The sequence below is a fragment of the Talpa occidentalis genome, unplaced genomic scaffold, assembly GCF_014898055.3.
Source record: "Talpa occidentalis isolate TD23 unplaced genomic scaffold, MPIMG_talOcc4v2.1 talOcc4.10, whole genome shotgun sequence".
Classification (NCBI taxonomy): Eukaryota; Metazoa; Chordata; class Mammalia; order Eulipotyphla; family Talpidae; genus Talpa; species Talpa occidentalis.
In genome coordinates, this window is record NW_023600993.1 from 34,201,599 (window position 1) to 34,225,212 (window position 23,614).

Sequence of the window (23,614 nt, forward strand, 5' to 3'; positions counted from 1 at the left end):
AAAAGAGATGGTATCATTTCTCTTATGCAAACCTTTTCTTAAATATGCCCATACATTCACATTATAGGAGATTAGATTTGGGGGCACTGGGCACTTGAAAGGATGTTTTCTTTTCTATTTTTTCTTCAAATCTTCCTGGAGCTAAGTTCCTGGTGCAACCCAATTACCCTTGTCATGGAAGCATTTTTTGCTTTTGGGGTAGCTTTTCACTCTTGAAGTACACATTTTTCTTTTTAAAATTCATTTATTTATTTGCTTACATCGTTGTTTATTTTAGTACAATATTTGATTTGTCCCCTCACGTGTAGTCCACATAGTTTGGCCACCACCACAGCACCTATGGCCATCACATAGTCCTTTGTGCTCTTCCCTCCCATTTTGACCCCTCTCCCTCCCCCACTCTATGTCGCAGATCTATGGTTTTCCTGCAAGTTTTATTGTTTTCCTGATCCTTTGTTTGGTTTCCCTATGTTCCCCCTATAAGTGATATCATCCGAGATTTTTCTTTTTCGTTCCAGCTCCATCTATGTTGGCGCAAATGACATAAGTTTATTGGAAGTATGTTTTCATATGACCACAAGAAGACTGTCACCTAAGTTTGAGACTCTGTAGAGACGGCAGCATCAGTTCTTTCTGTACCCACACAGTTCTGGAAACCTGCCTTCATTATTGTTGTATTCACATGGCCAAGAGGCCATACCTGTTTTGTTCCCAGGCAATAATCAGTGTTCAGAAACGTTGGCTAAAATAATACATTCACCTATTTCTGGCTGGTCACACAAACTGTCATGCCTAGATGTGAGCAAGAGCTGGTAGAAGAAACCAAGGTTTTCTAATGGGGGAAAAAGTACTACATTTTATAAAAACAAATATTAATGCATAAAAACTTTTTCTTACCTAAGCATTTGACATCTCCCACTGCATAAGCTGAAGCAGCTCTGGGCTTATTGGTGACCAGTGCAAGCTCTCCAAAGTATTGCCCCTTATGACAGCGGGCGATCTCAACCTCCTGGTTCCCACCATCTTTGTTTGCTTTAGTCTAGAGCAGGTAGAGAAATGATGAGGGCTGATTCCAGAATCACAGCTGGGCGTCATCAGCTGCACATGCTTGCATTATTTTCTCAGTACACTTAACACAATTACTGAGAAATTCACTCTGCAGATTCTCTAATGTTCCATGGTAAACTGCATGGACTAATCTCAGTGGTCTGATTTAATCAAAGGAGTTGGCTTTTACCTAGGGGGCTTCATCTGAATTCTAATACCTTTTAGGTAATGGCTAAATAGCAAGAGGTGTAGACTTGCTTTGAGAGATTTGTATATGTATATATATTACAGTCATATATATACACATATAAATAGTATATATAAAATTATAACATATCAGAATGTTTATATACTTTTCCAAGTCTTACAAACCTTAAACATAAGCTGTTTTTTAAAAAAATGATCAAAGTTTTATATTTCTCAGCTTACTATTTATTAACATTGTTACATCGAAGTATTCTTTCATTTATGGGTTAAATGGCTCCATTACTTTGTTTTTTACTACATATATACATACATATTATTAAGATAACAGGTTTACAACACTGTATTATAATTCAGAGGCATAGGATCACAGCTCACATGCATGTCACAACACCACACCCACTACCAATTAATATTATACATTAACATCTATGTTAATACAAAATTATAAATAAGCTCCCCTTTTGGTAAATGTTGACTTCTCATACATAGGGAAAAAGGTCGTCACTAATTCCTTCTAAATAATGTCAGCGTTTCTCTTTCTTTTTTTTAAAGATTTATTTATTTTTATACAAGAGCTGGGGTACAGGCCAGAGGCGTGGGAAGGTGAGAGGATTCACCAGAGACAGACAGAGCAGGGAGCAGAAAAGGCAGACGACCGAAATACACTGCTGAGGGGAGCAGTGGGTGCAACAGGAGAGGTCTGCCAGGCCCTGTGGGAATCTCCCTGGCTGGCCAGGAATCGAACCTGCGCTGCAGGACAGCTTTGCAGTGCTGTGCTCAACCCTCTGCGCCACCAGGGAGGCCCCTCTTTTCTTTTTTTTTTTTAATGTTACAGATGTGTTTTTTTTTTTAATTTTTATTTTTATATATTTTTACATCATTTTTCATTTTGGTACAAGCATTTCTCTTGATTTGAGATTGTGCCTTTCTTGGACAATGCTTTACAGAGACAAATTTTCTTTTTAGGTATTACCGCATCTTAAGTTAGTGGTTGCCTCCCTCCAATTTTTAGAAGAGCTAAGTAGCTTTTAAAAATAGTATTTTAGGGCCTCCCTGGTAGCACAGTGGGTTGGGCGCAGCACTGTGAAGTTGTCCACAGCCTCTGCAGTGCAGGTTTGATTCCCGGGCAGCCAGAAGATACCCACATGGCGCGGCAGATGTGTCTCACCTGCTGCTCCCCTCAGCAGTGTGTTTCAGTTAGTCTGCCTGTTCTGTTCCCCACTCTGTCTCTGGTGAATCCTCTCGCCCTCCCATGCCTCTGGCCTGTACCTCTGTTCTTGTATAAATAAAAATAAATCTTTAAAAAAAAAAAGTACATTGGGCTTCCCCAGTGGCGCAGCAGTTGAGCGCTGGGTTGCAAAGCTGCCTGCAGCCTCTGCAGCGCTGGTTCAATTCCCGGCTGCTCCCCGGCCACCGGAGGAGGGTCCCAGATGGCGGGCAGACCTCCTCTGCCGCCCGCTGCTCCCCTCAGCAGTGTACTTCGTCAGTCTGCCTACTCCGTTCCCCACTCTGGCTTTGGTGAATTCTCTCACCCTCCTGCGCTTCTGACTGTACCCAGTGCTTGTATAAATAAATAAATAAATCTTTAAAAAAATAAAATAAAATAAAGTTGGGGTGCAGTCGCACTTTCGGCGGGCATTCGTGTAAAAAAAAAAGTACATTGTTTAAAAAAATAACCTTTTAATTAGGTGGTTTAACTCTGTTTAAAAGATCAAGCAGGTAATAATAATTTGTGCTTATCGAGTTATCAAAAATAATGTATAGTATTGTATTTAATATCTACCTTCTTTTTTAAAAAACAGATTCATCTACTAAGCTAAACAACAACTTGAGTAAAAAATGATTTCAAATTTAATAGTAAGAATTAATTTTAATCTCTAACAACTACTTTATATTATGGGCAGATAATTTTTTGAAGGTTTATTTAGAAAAATAAAAGTACCAGTTCCCTGGGGTTTTTGTTACAATGTAGATTCTAATTTAGTAGGTCTAGGGCAGAACCCTGGACAAATCCCAATCCTTGAGCACCACAATGCTGCTGGGTCCTACATACCCAACATTGCTGTGATCAGTAGGTGTAAGTGAATATTTGAGCAATGAACAGACATTGTGAGTACTCCCAAAACCGTAAGATAACATAGAAGTTTCAAATTACTATTTCATGTGAAACAATGGGTCTATTTTTAATTAGGAATCAAGCTACCTTACAGACAGTAATGATTTTTCTTTCTTTCTCTACACTTACTTTTACTAAAAATAGTCTATAAAAGATTTCATACTAGGTTGATTTAGTATTATATATAACTCACTAATGTAACAAATGACAGTCTTAGAAAATGTGATATAAGGAAATCTGATGATGATGGATTACGATAATAATCACTCTTCCTGTATACAGGTCATGATTTTCTAGGGCTCCCTATCCATCAAATGGTCATAATAGCAAATGTCCTAGAGACCTCCTCTCCCAGTGCTCTAAAAAGGAAGTTTGTTCATATTCACCGCATATATTTTATTATATGGTCCTCCCATTTTTTATTAGGGTGTTTGTCATTTTCTTATTGATCTGTATGCCAATATGTCCATATTCATTACATAACAAAGGCAATAGGAAAAAGAAGAAACATACTAACTTCTCATCAATGGATGGGATCAGACATGGGTATTTGCCATAATGATGATTTGGGTACTCTAAACACATTCACATTATTTAAAGCAAAGTTACTTTCTGTACATTCATCTAGCATCTGGATCTTCTCTGGCATAATTAATACCATCACAAAACTCACCTTGCTTCTAATCAAGATGCTCACTTCACCAGACTCTATAATGTAAAAGCTATCAGCCTTGTCACCCTGAAAAAGGAAAGGAGATCAGATCAGAACCATACACACTCACACTCACTCACACACACACACACAGAGGGATACAGAAATAGATTGGTTTGTCTGAGCTCTTATTTGTATTTATTTTCCAACTCCACAAATCATTCAATGGCTAACAAATTTAGAACAAAACGAGAAGCTCCTGACTACCAAGGATGTCAGCCCAACTATGACTGACACACATCTCTCACTTCTCAATATGGAGTATTCACATTTCTCTCCATGAATATGCCCAGGATGCCAATTGTACAGAACACTGTTATTTTTTACTGCTCAATTTGGTCAGCCACTGAAATCTATGACAGAGAATCAGCAGCCAAGACTGCAACCAACAGTTGCAGTATCAAATTGACTTCTGGCTACCCCTGTATCATGAGGTCCAGGGATAATGTTGACCATCAAATTCAGCCCTCCAGAGGTCAGTGTGGATCTGGAAAAGGTCCTGCCTTGGTTGGGAGGTGCTTTGATGTGGGTTGTTGTCACCCAATGAGCCTCAGGCTTCTCTTGCTTGTTTTGATTTTAAAACATTTGGCTGAAGCAGTCACTCAAGTAACTCAACAAAAAATTTATTAAGTAGGGCCTCCCTGGTAGCCTAGGGGTTAAGTCTCAGTGCTACCACCACTGTGGCCTGAGTTCGATCCCTGACCAGGCAGTTAACAATTCCCATGGAATTGTTACACTCCCCTTAGCAGTGTATTTCAGCGGATCTACCTATTCTGCTCCCCACACTCTCTGGTGAATCTCTCACTCTCCCCCACCTCTGGCCTACACCCCAGTTCAATGCAAAATAAATAAGTATCTTACAATAAAGGAATTCTTTAAAAAATTTATTAAGTACCTACTATGTGCCAGGCACTGTTCTAGGTATGTGAGCTATATCAGTGGACAAAACCAATATCCCTATGATTGTGAAACTTACAGTCTGGTAGGGAAACTAACTGGAAACACCACAATGAATCAGTAAATTATAGCATGGTATTGGAAGGCAGTGAGTACTTTTTTTTTCCTTCTTTTTTAAAGATTTATTTATTTATTTATGCAAGAACCGGGGTACAGGCAAGATGTGCGGGAGGGTGAGAGGATTCACCAGAGACAGAGCAGGGAACAGAACAGGCAAACTGACGAAATACACCACTGAGGGGAGCAGCGGGTGAGACAGGAGAGGTCGGCTGCACCATGTGGGACCCTCACTGGTTGGCCGGGATCGATCCAGCGCTGCAGAGGCTGTGGACAGCTTCACAGCGCTGTGCTCAACCTCCTGCGCCACCAGGGGAGGCCCAGCAGTGAGTACTATGGGAAAAATGTAGAGCAGGGAATATGGGAACTGACCTGTGTGTGTGTGTGTGTGTGTGTGTGTGTGTGGCAGGGGCGGGGTAGTTACAGTGTATAATACAGCTTCATTGAGAAGGCAAGATTTGAGCAAAGGTTGAAAGTAGAAGAGAGTGAGGCAAGCAGATATGGGAGAAAAGGCTTTCAGGCACACTTCAGTCTCTGATCCTTCACTCTTCTGGGGTAATTTCCTACACTAGATAATTCAATACTAATCACATGCTCTCATTTTTTGTGGCTCTTAAGTCTTTGGTGAGAACCTATACACTTGAAAACTATAAAGTATTAGAGAAAAACTAAAGTTTAAATAAATGGAGATATACCTTACTTAGAACCAGTCTTCATGTAGTTTAAGTGCCTTACATTAAACTTTTGATAGCTGAGATATCTAATTCAAAGACACCCATCTGAATAAGCATACCGGAAGCTACACAAGTAGATAAAGAACCAGGCTGCCAACACCCATAAATTTCCCCTTGTAGAAAGGTCTGCGTAAACCTAGGTAATTGACCACTTGAGTGATTCCTCTTCTCTCTTCCCACACTTATGTTTTAAATTTGCCAACATAGGCCTCCCCTGGTGGTGCAGCGGTTGAGCGCTGGGCTGCGAAGCTGCCCGCAGCGTCTGCAGTGCCAGTTCGATCCCCGGCCGATGGCGAGGGTCCCACATGGCACCCAGACCTCTCCTGCCATGCCCGCTGCTTCCCTCAGCAGTGTATTTCGTCAGTTTGCCTGTTCCGTTCCCCGCTCTGGCTCTGGTGAATTCTCTCACCCTCCTGTACTTCTGACTCTACCTAGTGCTTGTATAAATAAATAAATCTTAAAAAAAATAAATAAATTTGCCAACAGTGAACCCATGAAACCCTAAGTTCTCCACCCTTGACCCCATTAAGGCAGAAGCCCAGTTCAACTCTCTCTCGTGTTCTCTCTTTTCTCTCATGACCTTGTTTTGTGGCCCTGGGCAAGCTATGTACCCTGTAGGACCTGTGAGTAATAACCTTTGTTTATTTTCAAAGTTCTGTGACGGTCCTTGCTGAGTTGTCTCTTGCAATCATAAGAATAGTAGGGGCTGGATGAGCCACAACACTGACTCTAGTTGGGGAAAAGTTTGTCAGGGGTTAGTCACAAGTAGTATGGGGTCAGATGAGTGTCCCAGGCATTCTTAGCTGATAGGCTGAGACAGACACAAATATTCACTATTGTGAAGATGTTAATTTCTCACCAAATTGATTAGTAGATTCAACATAATCCCAATAAAATACCTAGCAGTGTTTTTTGGTAGAAACTTATTGAATCTAAAATTTATAAAGAAATGCAGATAACATAGAGTAATCAGAACAATTATGAAAAAATAACAAGTTTGGAGGGCTTAAACCATTGGATTCTAAGACTTATTGAAAAAAGCTATTGTAATCAAGACAGCACAGTTGGGCCTCCCTCCCTGGTGGTGCAGATGAAGCTATCTGCAGCTAACCGCAGCCTGGCCAGGGAGCTAGCCCACATGGTGCAGCAGACCTCTCGTCTTGCCCGCTGCTCCCTTCAGCAGTGTATTTCAGTCAATCCACCTGTTCTGCTTCCCACTCTGTCTCTGGTGAATCCTCTTGCCCCCTGCATCTCTTTGCCTATACCCCAGTTCTTGTATGCTAAATAAATAAAAATAAATCTTTTTTTAATCTTTTTTTAAAAAAAGATTATATTTATACAAGAGCTGGGGTACAGGCCCGAGGCATGGAAGGGTGAGAGAATTCACCATAGACACAGCAAGGAGCAGAATAGGCAGAAGGACCAAAATACACTGCTGAGGGGAGCAGCGGGTGCGACAGGAGAGGTCTGCCACACCATGTGGGATTCTCGCTGGCCAGCCGGGATCGAACCTGCGCTGCAGAGGCTGCAGACAGCTTTACAGCACTGTGCTCAACCCACTGTGCCACCGGGGAGGCCCCCAAAAATAAATCTTTTTTTTTTTTTTTTAAAGATTTATTTATTTATTTATTTATACAAGCACTGGGTACAGTCAGAAGTGCTGGAGGGTGAGAGAATTCACCAGAGCAGGGAGCAGAACAGGCAGAAGGACCGAAATACACTGCTGAGGGGAGCAGCAGGCAGCAGGAGAGGTCTGCGCACCATGTGGGGCCCTCCTCCGGTGGCCGGGGAGCAGCCGGGGATCGAACCTGCACTGCAGAGGCTGCGGGCAGCTTCGCAACCCAGCGCTCAACCGCTGCACCACCGGGGAGGCCCCCAAAAATAAATCTTTAAAAAAAAAGAAAGCACGATGAGAAGCAGTCAGGAAAAGATTCTCAACATCTTCAGACATTAAGTAAATGAAAATTAAAGTCAAAATGAGATACCATTTCATATCCACTAGAATGGCAACAATTAAAAAGACTCAATAATTAAATGGTGATGGGATGCAGAGCAACTGGAACTCGTGCATTTCCCCGGTAGAGTCATCTTTTAAAACAGTCTGATATCTTTTAAACATATTCTACCATATGATTCAGTAATTCCATTCCTAGATATTTATTCAAGAGTAATAAAAACACATGTCCACACAAGACTTGTCTGCAAATGTTCACTGCAGCTTTATTCATAGTTGTCCAAAACTGGAAACACCCCAAATGTCCCTCAGCTTCTCTGAGTCCCTGTTGAATGGAAGACAAATTATGGTACATCTCTACAATGAAATACTACTCAGTAATAAAGAGTGATATGCTGATACAAACAACATGGATAAATCTCAAAAACACTGCAAAGTGGAAGAATTCAAGACAGAGAACACTATACATATATGATTTCATTTATATGAAATTCTAGAAAAAGAATTTTTATGGCAATAGAGAAAGAAAAGTGTTTTCCAAGAGTCAGGGGCAGGGGAGGGCATTGTGTGCAAATACAAATGAGGGAACTTTTTTTTTGATGAAAGAACCTCTTGAACTGATGGAAATGTTATATACTATGATTGCAGGGGCAACTATAAAACCCCCTAATCATATACAAAAATTGACAATTTTACCATGTATGAAATATACCATATATCAAAGCTGACCCAAACAAACAAAATAACATAAAGCAAAGTTTCTAACTCTTGCAGGGAGTCCAAGTACTTGCACTTCTAACAATTCGTAATATTCCTAGATGCTGCTGCTATTGCTGTTTTTGGGACCATACAGAAACTTTGGCTTCCTAATATTCCTAGATGCTGTAAAAAGGGGACTATAATATTAATAATATGGTGGACATAATCTTAATCTGTATCCACTCTGCATCACTGATTAAAGTAATTATGAAAGAAGAGATACGTAGAAAACAAAGGCATTTTGAGATGCCACTTAACAAAGCCCAGTTTTTGTTAGTCCTTTCTCTCTGGGAGCTTCTCTGAGTCCCTTTGGTGCTGGTTGGACCAGGCACATCACTCAATCCAGGCCAACCAGATATCTTCCTAGTGCTCTTGCCAGAACTGTAGGCAGAGCAGCTTATAGCCAGAAAAGTCCCTAATATTCTTTACATATAATTAAAAAAACACAAGATAGTAGACAAGAAAATTACCACACAGTACTCATCACAAAGATCCAGTCTACTGTGTGCCAATCCTTACAATACCCAAAAGTAACAAGAGACTAAGGTACAAAGCAAATATTAAAGACATCTTAAAAGTTGGTCAATCACTGAGGACTGGACTCTGGTTTGTGGTAAATAAGCTGTGGGCACCTTTGTACCAAAGAGAAAGTAAAGGGACAGCCTTTAAACCTTCCCCAGGTTTTAACAGCAACAGATGAAGCTTTCTGAGCTCAAAAGAAAATAACATCCAAAGGACAAACACCAGAAGACAAGGAAAAGTGAATGGAGGCAACAGACCTGCATATGTGAATGAGATGAACATGAACAACTTCAGAAGACTCTGCAGAAAATGTATCCCAGTACCTTGCAATATGAGCTCCCAAAAGTGAAAGAGAAATGAAGCACTAATCTTTTCTGAAGTGACTTCCAGGAAAGGAGTCAAATCCCCCACTCACCTGAGTGATTATGCGCTCTCCATCTTTATAGATCTTTTCTCCTATAACATCAACAATCTTCATTCGTTCCGAAACCTGAAATGATGAACATAACTACAAGTTATAAGGAAAAGAGCTCAACTGAAAGTCACAGGTAAGATCTATAAAACACAGAAATGGGTTAGTGCAATCTTAGTAGAATCTTAAAACCTAGCAATAGAATACTTTTAACTAGATTTCCACAAACAGACTCTTATTCAAATAGACTTTACCTCTAGTGATTTAAGGAGGGGTACAGATTCAATAAATGATTCGAACATCTTCCTCTTTTTTGCATTGTTTTTCACTATGATTCTTCTAAAAGTCACACGATCCTGTAAGAACAAAGAAGAAAATTCTGGTAAATGCCTGTGTAAGAGAACATCTATGGTTTAATTAACTGGGTGACAGTAAATATTAGAGCACTATGGAAGGTACTGGGTCAATTGAGTGTTTAAGGATGATGTTTCAGTGTTTAAGGTAGCCTGAACAAGAGGTTGTTGCTCGCTATCAAGTACTCAAAGGGTGCCACCTATGGGTCATGATTAGAACACAAAATAAAAAACTTCCAAACATTTGTGAGCCTATAGTCACAGTTCAATGTGAAAATATATACCTTCCAAAAAAGAACGTTACAATATCAATGGAAAGCGAACACAAAATGTAGAGGAATGAAAAAATCTCCAGCTCAAGACAGTATCTGAAATGTGCTAGGCAAACTAAGTGCCACAAGAATTCTCAGGAGGGGGAGAGATCACACTAGGTTGGAATATCAGGTTAACTTTGTTGCAAAAATACAAATTTGTCTGAGACCTGAAAGAGAGACAATATTTATTTATATAAAAGTTTTGTTTATTTATGCATACAAGAGCTGGAGTACAGGCCAGAGGTGGGGGGGGGTGCGGAGAGAGGATTCACCAGAGACGGAGTGGGGAACAGAACAGGTAGATTGACTGAAATACACTGCTGAGGGGAGCAGCAGGCAAGTCAGGAGAGGTCTGCTGTGCCATGTGGGTTGCTCCATGGCCGGCTGGGGGATCGAACTCGTGCTGCAGAGGCTGTGGACAGCTTCACAGGTTGTGTCTTAATCCCTTGCGCCACAAGGGAGGGCCAAGAGGGATAATATTTAAATGGAGAGATAGGGAAGGAAATTCAAAATGGAAGGCAGACCGTTGAAAGGTACTTTGACCTCAGCAAGTCACAGATTCAGAGTTGGGCAACAGTTAACTGAGCTAAGGCTCGGCACTTCTCAAATATATGTATACATATGTGGGAAGGGACATAAAGACAGGAGAATGTTAACTGCTTAGTTTTAGGCTCCGAAATATGAATACCTAAATTAACTGTACCTTTCTTACACCTGAGGCTTTGAAGAATGGATTTTGAGGGAGAAAGTATAGTAATGACATCCTAGAGGCTGGTAAAATGAAAACAGCAAGAGAATATGTGTATATTTAGCTGTAGATTTGCTATTTTAGTATTTTCGATGATGGGGTAGGAGTGGGAGAGAAAAACTGAGTTAAACTATCTAAATGGGTTTCACCAGCTCATATTCCATTAGTTGAAGAATTTCCAGGTCCTACCCCATGCCATCTGTCATCTGCCTTATAAGACAAGTCGCTTACTGCACTTTCTACTCCCAGTGTGAGTAATGGCATACCCAACCCTAAACTGCTGTACAAATAATGTCTGCGTGCCAGATTCTGCTCCATTTCCTTTTCCATCTGCCTGCTTGAAAGGAGCCACTGAATTTCTGATTGCTCTAATGGGTTGTATCACTTGCCATTTCTTTTTGAAGTCCAAGGGTAGGGATTTATTATTTTAAATGTTACTGTTACACTTTGGAGTATTACTTCACAATCTTTAGAATTCAGTTTCTATTATACATGCTTTCTTGGGCAATCTAGGCCAAAAGTGCTGGAAAGAGGGCAAACAAGACTGAAAAAAAAAAAAAAAAAAGGTAATTATAAAGTTCCTTTCCTTATATTTGAATAGGCATTATTTAAAACAAAACAAAACCCAGTATTTAAAAAATATACCTATAATGCTATAAAGATTAGTAATAGCAAACTGTATTTATAGCTGAAAAGAGAACAATTTATATCACTCAAAGTGACTTATCTATTTGTGTTTCAACCCTTTCTATGCATATCTTCACATTTCCCAGAACTCACATGCCGCGCAAGGCCAGTTCAGTGTGTCCTCCACACACACAGCTTCTGTAAATATCACACTATACCCACCACCCAAGTTTTTATCCACCAGCATCAAATTGACCCCTTCTATTCATCTCAGGAGCAATCTTAATTCTATATCATCATGTCACAGTAAAGTCCTTTATTATGGTCTTTAAAATGTGATTTCATTTGAGGAAATAGGTTGACAATCTATGAAACATATTTGATTCTGCTTGTATGGCATATGGTAACAAATTACTATGGATACCAACATACTGAAACTTAAAATTTGTACAAGAGGATCATTATTTTATTTAAGAAGGAAGAGAGTTATGTATTTTGAAGTACTGATGCTGAGAGATGGGGATCAAAACAGTGCTATGCCTAAGATATTCTAGGAAAGTTCTATTTTCTAAAATATTGCTATTAGCTTTGCTAGTCATCTAAGTCTACCGAATATTGGCAGGGATCAATGAACAAGTAGATGGCTTAACACAGAATAGAGTTAAGTCATGGGACAGCTAGAGATGGAAGATACTTTTTTTTTTTTTAAAGATTTATTTATTTATTTATACAAGCACTGGGTACAGTCGGAAGAGCAGGAGGGTGAGAGAATTCACCAGAGCCAGAGCGGGAACAGAACAGGCAGACTGATGAAATACACTGCTGAGGGGAGCAGCGGGTGCGGCAGGAGAGGTCTGTCGCGCCATGTGGGACCCTTGCCGGCGGCCGAGGATCGAACCAGTGCTGCAGAGGCTACGGGCAGCTTGGCAGCCCAGCACTCAACCGCTGTGCCACCAGGGGAGGCCCTATTGGCAGAGTTTTCAATGACATTCATTTTTCTAGGTTGTCTCTTGTGTATAGAGTTATCTCCTTTTTTTTTCAGAAACAGAAAATGTGGTAAGAGCTGACATGACTGCAAGGCCTAAGACCCAGTTTTCCCCTATAATTTGTTGTAAATACTTTGGCAAATAATTTTAGAGAAATGGAAAAACACACTGGTACAAGAACTTCCACAATGTCTTTATAAACTAGTTATAAAATACAGTGTGAATCAACAGCACAAGTATAGAGACCCAGGTAAGAGGAATTAACCCTGTGTCATGCAAGAACCACTTCACTAACTCACCAGTCCCCAAAGGGAGCCTTCTGAAGTGGCGACAATGGTAGCAGCTCTCGGGGTGTTGTACATCAGAGCGAGTTCTCCAAAACTGCCATGGTTGTCATACTGACCAACAGAGCGGATTTGACTATCTTTTGTTACTAAAATGTCATAGGTTCCCCTGAAAACAACAAAAAACAATTTCATTTATTACATTTAATTATTTTTAGTAATAAATCTACGAACTGTCAGGTGGTACATAAATAGAATATTCCTAAGATAAAATGTTGCTATAGAAGATTTTCCAGTAGATTTTTGCTAGTCCATAGAAATAAAATAGGTTTTTAGATTTTGATTTTGTATTCTATGACATTGCTAAACTCACTAGTTTTTATTTTTGTAGCACTCTTTTTTTTTTTTAAGGTTTATTTATTTATGCATACAAGAGCTGGGGTACAGGCCAGAGATGCAGGGGAGTGAGAGGATTCACCAGAGACAGAGTGGGGAACAGAACACAGACAGACTGGCTGAAATACACTGCTGAGGGAGCAGCGGGCAAGACAGGAGAGGTCTGCTGTGCCATGTGGGTTTCTCCCTGGCTGGCCAGGGATCGAACTCGTGCTGCAGAGGCTGCGGATTGCTTCATAGTGTGGTGTTTAACCCTGTGTGTATGACTGATTAAAAGAAATGATTTTCTGTCCATTTATTGGTAATGGTTGCTAAGGGAGGCCCAGCTTTGTAGCACTCTTGATATTTTCTGGAGTATCATGTCATCTACAAAGTTTTTCACAGCCTCCTTTCCAATCTATATGCCCTTCCTCCGCCCCTTCTCTCCTTTTCTTTTGCTTTTTTCTTTGCCATATTGCATTAACTAGGACCTCTCGCACAAGTAGACATGAGTAGAAGTGGTGAGAGAGACATACACCTTTGTCTTGCTCTCGAGCTGATAGGGAAAAATCCAATCTTTCGCCTTTTTTTTTTTTTAAAGATTTATTTATACAAGAACCGGGGTACAGGCCAGATGCGTGGGAGGGTGAGAGGATTCACCAGAGACAGAGCGGGGAACAGAACAGGCAGACTGACGAAATACAATGCTGAGGGGGGCAGCGGGTGAGACAGGAGAGGTCTGCTTCGCCATGTGGGATTCTCAATGGCTGGCTGGGATCGAACCCATGTTGCAGAGGCTGCAGACAGCTTCACAGTGCAACGCTCAACCACCTGCACCACCAGGGAGGCCCTTTCACCATTAAATATGATGTTAGCTGTGGGTTTTTATAAATGTCTTTCATCAGGTTGAAGAAAAGTTTCTTCTATTCCTAGTTTGTTTGTTTGTTTTAAAGATTTATTTTATTTATACAAGAGCCAGGGTACAGCCAGATGAGCAGGAGGGTGAGAGGATTCACCAGAGACAGAGCGGGGAGCAGAACAGGCAGACTGACGAAATACACTGCTGAGGGGAGCAGTGGCGAGACAGGAGAGGTCTGCTCACCATGTGGGTTGCTCCGAGGCCAGTGGGGATCGAACCGTGCTGCAGAGGCTGTGGACAGCTTCACAGCACTGTGCTCAACTGCCTGCATCACCAGGGAGGCCCTCTTCTATTCTTGGTATGCTGAGTGTTTTTATCATGAAAAGGTATAGAATTCTATCAAGTGCTATTCCTGAAGGTTTTGAAATGATGGCATGGGGTTTTGGTTGTTTTTTGTAGTCTATTGAAAATAAATATGTATGACTGATTAAAAGAAATGATTTTCTGTCCATTTATTGGTAATGGTTGCTAAAGAATAATGTTCAGAACTAACAATTATGAGGAGAAAGACACTCTCAAAACACCACTGAGGCAAACCTAAACTTTTCTAAGTTTCTGCAAGATAATTAACAACATGTAGCAAATGCTACAAAGAGAGCCTCTGACACAGCAATTCAATTTTGAGGCATTCTAAAGCTGATAATAAAGATACTGGAAAAGATTTAACTGCAGACATGTACACCGGATAACATTTTTTTTAAAGATTTATTTATTTTTGCATGCAAGAGCTGGGGTGTAGGCCAAAGATGCAGGGTGATAAGAGGATTCACCAGAGACAGAGTGGGAAGCAGAACATGTGGACTGACTGAAATACACTGCTGAGGGGAGCAGAGGGTGAGACAGGAGAGGTCTGCTGCTCTATGTGGGTTAGCTCCCTGGCCAGGGATTGAACTTGTGTTACGGGGCTGCTGATAGCTTCACTGTGCTGACTTAACCCTTTGCGCCACCAGGGAGGCTCCAGATAATATTTGTAACAGCAAAAATTACAATGGGGATAGGTCAAATATATGTCAATATGCATATTAGGCAGTGAATAATGATATATAGTAATATTGTATCCCATGGCAAACTACCTAAAATAGATTTCAAAGATTAGGTCATACAACAATGTATGGCCAACATAAAAAATACATATATGTAAATATAATATTTGACTACATTTTTGATTGCTAATTACTTTCAAGCTCTATCACTCTGGTTCGCCTTCTCTTTCTGCCTGGGGCCAGGGGCACAGAGGTTGAAGTAGAGTATTCATGTGTAAAATTAGGCTGGGATTGAAAGATCTAGATGACAATATAGCATATGGCTATTGTTAGGTAATCAATTCACTTGAATACTTGTAAATAACATGCTTATAAAGTACATCTTGCAAATTTCAACTAACTATAAAGGAGACTTCTTACTGCAGATACGATATACTGAGGACTCGGGAAAGCTATAGCTGGAGAGTGGAAGGTTGTAGACAGAGGCAAGCTTTAAGAAACTTGTTTACCTAGCCTAAATTCTCTCTCAGTTGAACAAAGCATAGGATGAAACATTTGCCCTAATCATGAATCTTATTAAGTGTGGACACACAATTGCAAAGTTCCATCTCCTACCGTTCTATGACATAAAAGTTGTCTCCATCATCTCCTTGGTCAATGACATGCTCATCAACTTTGACTGTCCTTTCAAACATGGCATCAAGGACTTGAGAAAGTTGTTCCTGCAGGGTACACACAAGGAGAAAAAATGGCTTTTATATTTCCTGGGGGGAAAATGACTATCTTTATCTCAGTCTGTGACTACATAGAAAGCCTCACTCACAATAGACTGTTCCCATATTCAAGTAGAAACCTAAGGGTTGTTTGAAACAAGTGTTTTCCTGAGACTACAGCTTTTTCCTTCCATAAATCCAGCACAATTGCCAGGTCTTTTGATGTAGCATTTTTATTATTGGGGGGAAAATTTTTTTCCCCTTATTTATGTAAAAATGGGCTATCTATTTTTTTTTTTAAAGATTTATTTATGCATACAAGAACTGGGAACAGACCAGAGGTGCAGGGGGTGAGAGGATTCACAAGAGATAGAGTGGGGAACAGAACAGGCAGACTGACTGAAATACAATGCTGAGGGGAGCAGTGGGTGAGTCAGGAGAGGTCTGCTGCGCCATGTGAGTAACTCCCTGGCGGGTCTGGGATCGAACTCATGCTGTAGAGGCTGAAGACAGCTTCATAGTGCTGTGCTTAACCCCTTGCGTCACCAGGAAGGAAATATGGGCTATCTAAATCATGGTGCCCATTTTCCCAGTCACAACCATATGATTGTCACCTGCTTAGATGGCTCCACTATGTTATATATAGTCACAAGATGCTATCTTCCTACATATGATTTTAACAGGTTCATCTAACTGAAAGGGCTGGGATGGCTTCAAAGGTTCGTTCATGAAGCAACACAACTGCTTTTAACTATTTAGATATATCACTTTACCTGAGACCCAATTTCTTTATTGTATAAAAAAGTTTAATAAATTTTCTTTTTACTTTCAGCTTTTTGTTTTAGCCTTTTTTTAAGTAAGTGAGATCTATTGTTAAGACAGTAAATAAAGGGCCTCCCCTGGTGGCGCAGCGGTTGAGCGCTGGGCTGGGAGACTGCGGCAGCCTCTGAAGCACAGGTTCACTTCCCGGCCACCAGCAAGGGTCCCACATGGCACGACAGACCTCTCCTGCTGCGCCTGCTGTTCCCCTCAGCAGTGTACTTCAGTCCTTCTGCCTGTTCTGCTCCCTGCTCTGGTTCTGGTGAATTCTCTCAACCTCCTGCGCTTCTGACTGTACCCAGTGCTTGTATAAATAAATAAATAAATAAATAAATCTTTAAAAAAATCGTTAAAAAAAAAAAAAGTAAATAAGATCTATTATCAGACAGCCAATGGCTTCAGTCACTTACATATAACACATACAATTATTAACCAGTATTACCTGCCATAACCAGAAGATAATTGTATTGTAAGTATAATGAACATTCAAAAAAATACTAATAAATTCCAACAGAGCAGTGGGCTCAGTCTTGGGCCTGTATTTCTCCATCAGGCAGAGGAATCAGTAACTGTTAGAAGGGCAGTTTCAACTCAGACCTTTTCTTTGGAAGAATGTGAGTAGAAGACCTGGCAAGAAAATAATTTTATTGTCGCATAATTCCATGTTCTGTCAGTGTAACTGTGCTACCTAAAATAAGTAGTACCAAAAAGCATTTCATCAGTTGTACAGTTCCATATGTGTTACATACTATACAAGCTGACAGATACTAAGGAAGAAGACCTGCTATTCATGTGCCATTCACATTTATGTGGAATGAGTGCCCTGTGTTGCCAGAAACCTCCTGTTTAAATACTAACAACAGATTCAAATTTTCATGTACATTACAGAGCAAGCACATACAATCTCTACCTGGTTAAACCTGGTCTGTGGGCTATCCATTGGTAGCCTCTTATTCTCAGTAACTCTTCTTTTGACCTGGACTCTTCAAAAACATCAGTGTCATGAGATAGAGAATAAGTTATAGGGGGAGCATTTTAGATTAGAGGGACTAACAACTAAACTCAATACGTGATTCAGGAATAAAAAACAGCAAAAGCTGTAGAGAACATCACTGGAAAATCTGAACATAGACTATGTTAGATAATATAACAATATTAAATTTCTTGTATTAGATACCGGTGTTGTGTTAATGTAGGAGACTACCCTTATTACGGGAAAACACATCTTATTTAGTAGTTAAGAGTCATGATGTCTTAAACATTTATACATGGCTCAAAACAACAAGTTTATATGTATTTAAATGTACACACACATACATGAAAATAAACATGAAAAATGTAGACAACTTGTCATTCTGGGTAAAAAGTGTATGAGTATTCATGGTGCTATTCTTTAGACTTTTTTTTTTTAATTTTTTTTTAATAGAGGCATGTTTTTTTAATTAATTAATTAATTAATTAATTAATTTTGTTTGTTTATACATGCACTGGGTACAGTCAGAAGCGCGGGAGGGTGAGAGAATTCACCAGAGCCAAAGCAGGGAGCAGAGCAGGCAGAAGGACCGAAGTACACTGCTGAGGGGAGCAGCGGGCGGCAGAAGAGGTCTGCGCGCCATGTGGGATCCTCCTCCGGTGGCTAGGGAGCGGCCAGGGAGCAGCTGGGGATCGAACCGGCACCGCAGAGGCCGCTGGCAGCTTCGCAACCCAGCGCTCAACCGCTGCGCCACCGGGGAGGCCCTAGACTTTTTTTTTAAAGCAGAACTATATATTTTAATTATTATATTTTATTTTTTAAAAATATTTATTTATCGGGCCTCCCCGGTGGCGCAGCGGTTGAGCGCTGGGTTGCGAAGTTGCCCGCAGCCTCTGCAGTGCTGGGTTCGATCCCGGTTGCTCCCCGGCCACCGGAGGAGGGTCCCACATGGCGCGCAGACCTCTCCGGCCGCCCGCTGCTCCCCTCAGCAGTGTACTTCAGTCCTTCTGCCTGCTCTGCTCCCCGCTCTGGCTCTGGTGAATTCTCTCACCCTCCCGCGCTTCTGACTGTACCCAGTGCTTGTATAAATAAATAAATAAATCTTAAAAAAAAAAAAAAATTTATCTATGCATACAAGAGCTGGGGTACAGGCTGGAGGCATGGGGGGTGGTGGTGAGAGGATTCACCAGAGACAAAATGGGGAACAGAATAGACAGACTGACCGAAGTACACTGCTGAGGGGAGCAGCGGGCAAGTTTGGAGAGGTCTGCTGCACCATGTGGGTTGCTCCCTGGCCAGCTGGGGATTGAACTCATGCTGCAGAGGCTGTGGACAGCTTCACAGGCTGCGTGCATCCTAACCCCTTGCGCCACCAGGGAGGCCCACTTTAGACTTTTTTTTTAAAGATTTATTTTTATTTATTTATGCATATAAGAACTGGGGTTTGAATTACTTACATATGCATTTGTCAAACCTCAGTGAATGCACTTAAAACTTAAGTGTTTCACTGTATGCAAATTTTATATTAAAAAAAGCTATAAACAAATACTGAACTCTAGTTCAATCATCTCAAATTATTAGAGGGAAAGCATACTGGTATTTTCAGTTGACTAAGAAATGCATCCCCCAAAACAAGATGGGTTAATCAGGGAACTACAAACAGTTGCCTGTTTTTGTAAGTCATGTTTTATTGGAACACTGTCTTTCATTTATGTATGCCTATAGCTGCTTTCCTGCTACAATAAGAGAGTTGAACAGTGATGACAGAAATACTTACTATTTGCTTTTTTAATTAAATAATTTATTTATTTGTATTTTACATCATTGTTCTTTTATTTTTACAATGTTTGCTTTCTTTTCTTTATTATTATTATTATTATTATTTTTTACAAAAAGTTTGCTGACCCCTTTGTCAAGGGATATGAAGATGTTGTAGAAGGTAACAAGCATAGTAAAATGTTAATGTTAGAATCAAAGCAGTGGATAAATGCATGATGTTATAAAATTCTTTGAACTGTTATGTTTGAACATTTTCATGATACAATATTAGAAAAATTTCATTGATTTGAAAAGTCAGTGATCATTTTTCAACACTAAAATGACATCCTCCAACACTAAGAAAATTCTGAATATTGGAATAACATTAACTGACATCAGAATATTTGATGGCATTAAATTTATGAGGGGCTTTAGTAAATATATAAACAAACAAGACCCCTTTTCATTGATAAAGTTGGATCTTTCAGGGAAAAGAGTTGACACAGACCAGAACTTCTTACAGCCTTTCATTCAGTTTATGGTCCTTGTCTTATTCATAAACTCTGATTAAAGTTCTGGCCCTTCCAATAATCACCACAGCTACCAAACAGACTGGTTTATAGATACCAGAGATAGTTCATTCCCTTGAAGGACATAACATGGTTAGTGAGATTCCCAGGGAGGGCTGTAGGTAAATCTGCTATCCAGAAACTGGGTAGTAGGGGAATTTTAATTTCATTCTTCCTGTCTCTGCACATTCTGAAACTCCTCAGTAGGTCCAGAACTGCAACCATTTATGTGGCTTCAGTGTGTGACCCTTGAAGTAAAAAAACAAAACAAAACAAAACAAAAGAGGAAATTTGAAGATTCTCTGTTCTTAGGAGGTAGCCCCTACATACTTATCTTCACCAAGAGAGGGATGGCAGGCCCAGGGATAGATCTTATGGAAGGGGACTGCATATCCACACCACTCTGTGTGTGCCCCATGCCTGAGGTCTTTACTGAGAAGTAATCACAAGAAGTGCCCCACACCTACAGTCACAGAAGCCCCACTAGTGGGTTAACTGCCATGGCAGAAGGGAACTCCACACTGACATCTTTGGAGAAATCACTGCAGCATAATTTAGACCCTCCAAATTAGGCCAGTGTCATGCAAACCTGAGCATTTCCTTTTAACATGACCAGACTGTATGGTCTTCAAATGGCATTGTCTTGAAGAAAGTAGCACAACTGTTCAGAAAATAGCAAAAGTCGCCTGAAAAGTCCATTATGCAGTATGGTGAACCACCAAAGCAAACATTGCTAAAATGAATACAGAGTATTATGCGTCATATGGGTATGGCTAAGATACTAAAAATTGTTTAAATGATAAATAAAAAGATAAAAGATGTTACCTCATCCAGATTTTTGAAAAGTAGAATATCTTTGCAAGCCTCCTGAAGTCTGGATCTCTGTTGATCAGTTTTAGGATGAATCACCTGCCAATCCAAATAAAACAGGGAAATTTAAAAATTCCACTTGAAAATCTTACTTCTACTGGACCTCCCCTTGTGGCACAGGTGGTTGAACGCGGCGCTGTGAAGCTGTCTGCAGCCTCTACAGTGCCTGTTTGATCCCGGCAGGCCGGCCAGAGGGCGAGGGTACCACATGGCACGGCAGACCTCTCCTGTCGTGCTCGCTGCTCCCCTCAGCAGTGTATTTCGTCAGTCTGCCTGTTCTATTCCCCACTCTGTCTCTGGTGAATCCTTTCACCCGCCCGCGCCTCTGGCCTGTACCCCAGTTCTTGTATAAAATAAATAAATCTTGAAAAAGAAAATCTTACTTCTACTTACAAATCAGTATATTTCTTTTTCCTAAAAAGTAGGGAAAATCAAGAGCATGTTTACTATAATTTTAATAGTACAAAAATACCAGGCAGTGCCCTGATAAAGGAGGGGCAATGTGAGAGGGGTGAAGAGTACCTCCTGTGCCAGCCATTCATTGGTTGTGTGGCTGGCAGCACCTCAGCTACCCCACTGTGAGCCTCAAGGTGCTCATTTGTAGAGCAGAAGGTTATTCAACAAATATTGGGCATCTACAAGGTGTCAGGCACTGTGCTAACTCTGGGAACACAGCACTAAACATACAAAAACACCTGCTGTCATATTTATTTATTTATTTTTAAAGATTTATTTATTTATACAAGCACTGGGTACAGTCAGAAGCACGGGAGGGTGAGAGAATTCACCAGAGCCAGAACAGGAAACAGAACAGGCAGACTGACGAAATACACTGCTGAGGGGAGCAGCAGGCGCAGCAGGAGAGGTCTGTTGCGCCATGTGGGACTCTCGCTGACAGGGATCAAATTGGTGCTGCGGAGGCTGCGGGCAGCTTTGCAGCCCAGCGCTTAACCACTGCGCCACCAGAGAAGGCCCATGCTCTCATATTTAATAAACACATAAAATATGTCAGAGGCTATGGAGAAAAATAAGGTGATGAAGAGTGATACAAAGTGTGTGCGTGTGTCCAGTTGAGGCCTCACTGAGGTGGCATTTGTGGAAAGATCTTGAGAAATGAGGACAACCTCAGGGAGTGAATCACATGGACATCTCTGTGGGAAGAGCACTTCAAGCAGAGGGAATAGTAAGTGGAAACAGTCTTATGGTAGGTAAAGAGGATGTTGAGAAACAACCAGGCATTAAGTGTGACTGACACAGAATAAGGGGAAGCAATAAGGAGGAAACCATATTTGGGGGAATGGCAATTTCCAAATGACACTGTAGATCACAAAACTGGAGCTTTTCTCTAGCAACATTGGGGCAATTTGAGGGTTCTGAGGAAGGGAAGAAATTTGACTAATGTTTTTAAAGGTTCACAGTGGCTGCTGGTAAAGAACACCCTTCAGGGAAGCAAGAGTGGAGGCTCAGAGCAGAGGCTCGAAAGTTACTGTGATTATCCCAGATTGAGGTGGTTTGGATCAGTGTGGAAGCTGTGGAGGTGTTGAGAAGAATAATTCTGGATATGTTTTGAAGACTAAGCCTATCGGATTTGCTGAAAAATTGAATGTGGTTATGAAAAAAGTGAGGAGTTGAGGGTGACCCTGAAGATTTGGGCCTAAGCAACTATAAGGATAGAGCTGCCATGAATTGTGCAGGGCAAGACCATGGGTGTTTAAAGGGAAATAATCAGGAGCTTGTGTTAATTTTGAGTTGTCTATTGAAGTGAATGTGGAGACGGCAAGTAAACATTAGGTATACAAGCTAGTATTCAAACATCAACAACTTATTTTTAGCAGCAGTCATGGAATCTACAAAATCAGAATTTTTATAAGGATTAAATGAGCTATTATCACTATATTTAAAACTTTACCTGGAATTGAGTAGAAGCTCAAAAACTATTACTAGTAAAACTATTATGATACTCAATTGTTTTTTGAACTAAAAAAAAAAAAAATCATTGCCTTGTATTGCTGTCATAATTAAGAAGTCTATCAAGTTCCCTCCTAACTACAGTCTTCACCTAAAATAAAAGGTATATCATTTAACCTGGCCAGAAATAATAGATGTCAAAAGTGTCAAGTATTTAAAATTTGTGATATTAAAGTTAGTAAAATAATTTAACCTTTAGAAGTCATAAAGAATTTTACAATACTCAGAATAAATTTTTTTATCTGCATGTCTATTATGTTCACACAACAGTAGCATTTTATAAAGATGTTTCACAGGCTATTCAATTAAGGCATACTTGATAGAGCTCCAAAATTTCTTTTATAACATCAATCTTTTCAAAATGATGGTTCATATTTGCTTTTATAAAAGGAATCTGTTAACTGCAAAAGTTAAAAAATACTGAAATTTTAAAAAAGCATCCAAAAATATCAACCATAGTTCTGTCACAATCACTGTTAATATCTAGAATCTATCCTTTCAGGCATTATTTCTTTGTTCAAAAAAACAGAGTATTAGGTTTATTTTTATTTTATAAGACAATCTATAAAATATGCCTCATATAAACATCTTTCTCTGTCATTAAACTCAGTCCTGTGCTACCATTTCCAATGGCTACAGACTTTATTGATTTGAATGTACTATAATTTAGCCCTGGCAACTCCCTATTTGGAGCCATTTAGGTTATTTCCAATTTCTGCTATTACAACATGACAATGACTTCCATTTGAAGATCTTTAGTAGGCAGGATCCAATCACTAGTTAGGGATGAATTCTTCACATTACTGCTGAGTCAGCTGTCTTGACGATGTCTGAGCTGACAGCTACAGTTAGGCATCCCTTTCGCCCCGCTACCAATG

General features: G+C 40.3%; 1 protein-coding gene across 2 annotated transcripts in view; it reads right to left on the reverse strand.

Annotated features, from left to right (window-relative positions):
* The window catches only part of PRKAR2A (protein kinase cAMP-dependent type II regulatory subunit alpha), a 69,741-nt gene that overhangs the window by 4,829 nt on the left and 41,298 nt on the right, over window positions 1–23,614 (reverse strand). The window contains exons 4-10 of one of the 2 annotated variants that reach the window (XM_037528713.2): window positions 20,724–20,807; window positions 15,682–15,788; window positions 12,805–12,958; window positions 9,732–9,833; window positions 9,481–9,555; window positions 4,044–4,109; window positions 898–1,039 (exon numbers count right to left, since the gene is read on the reverse strand). In XM_037528713.2, the coding sequence (XP_037384610.1) occupies window positions 898–1,039; window positions 4,044–4,109; window positions 9,481–9,555; window positions 9,732–9,833; window positions 12,805–12,958; window positions 15,682–15,788; window positions 20,724–20,807 (730 nt within the window). Of the gene's footprint in view, window positions 1–897; window positions 1,040–4,043; window positions 4,110–7,926; window positions 8,110–9,480; window positions 9,556–9,731; window positions 9,834–12,804; window positions 12,959–15,681; window positions 15,789–20,723; window positions 20,808–23,614 lie in introns of those variants that run through there. The other variant, XM_037528721.2, reaches the window with a different exon arrangement.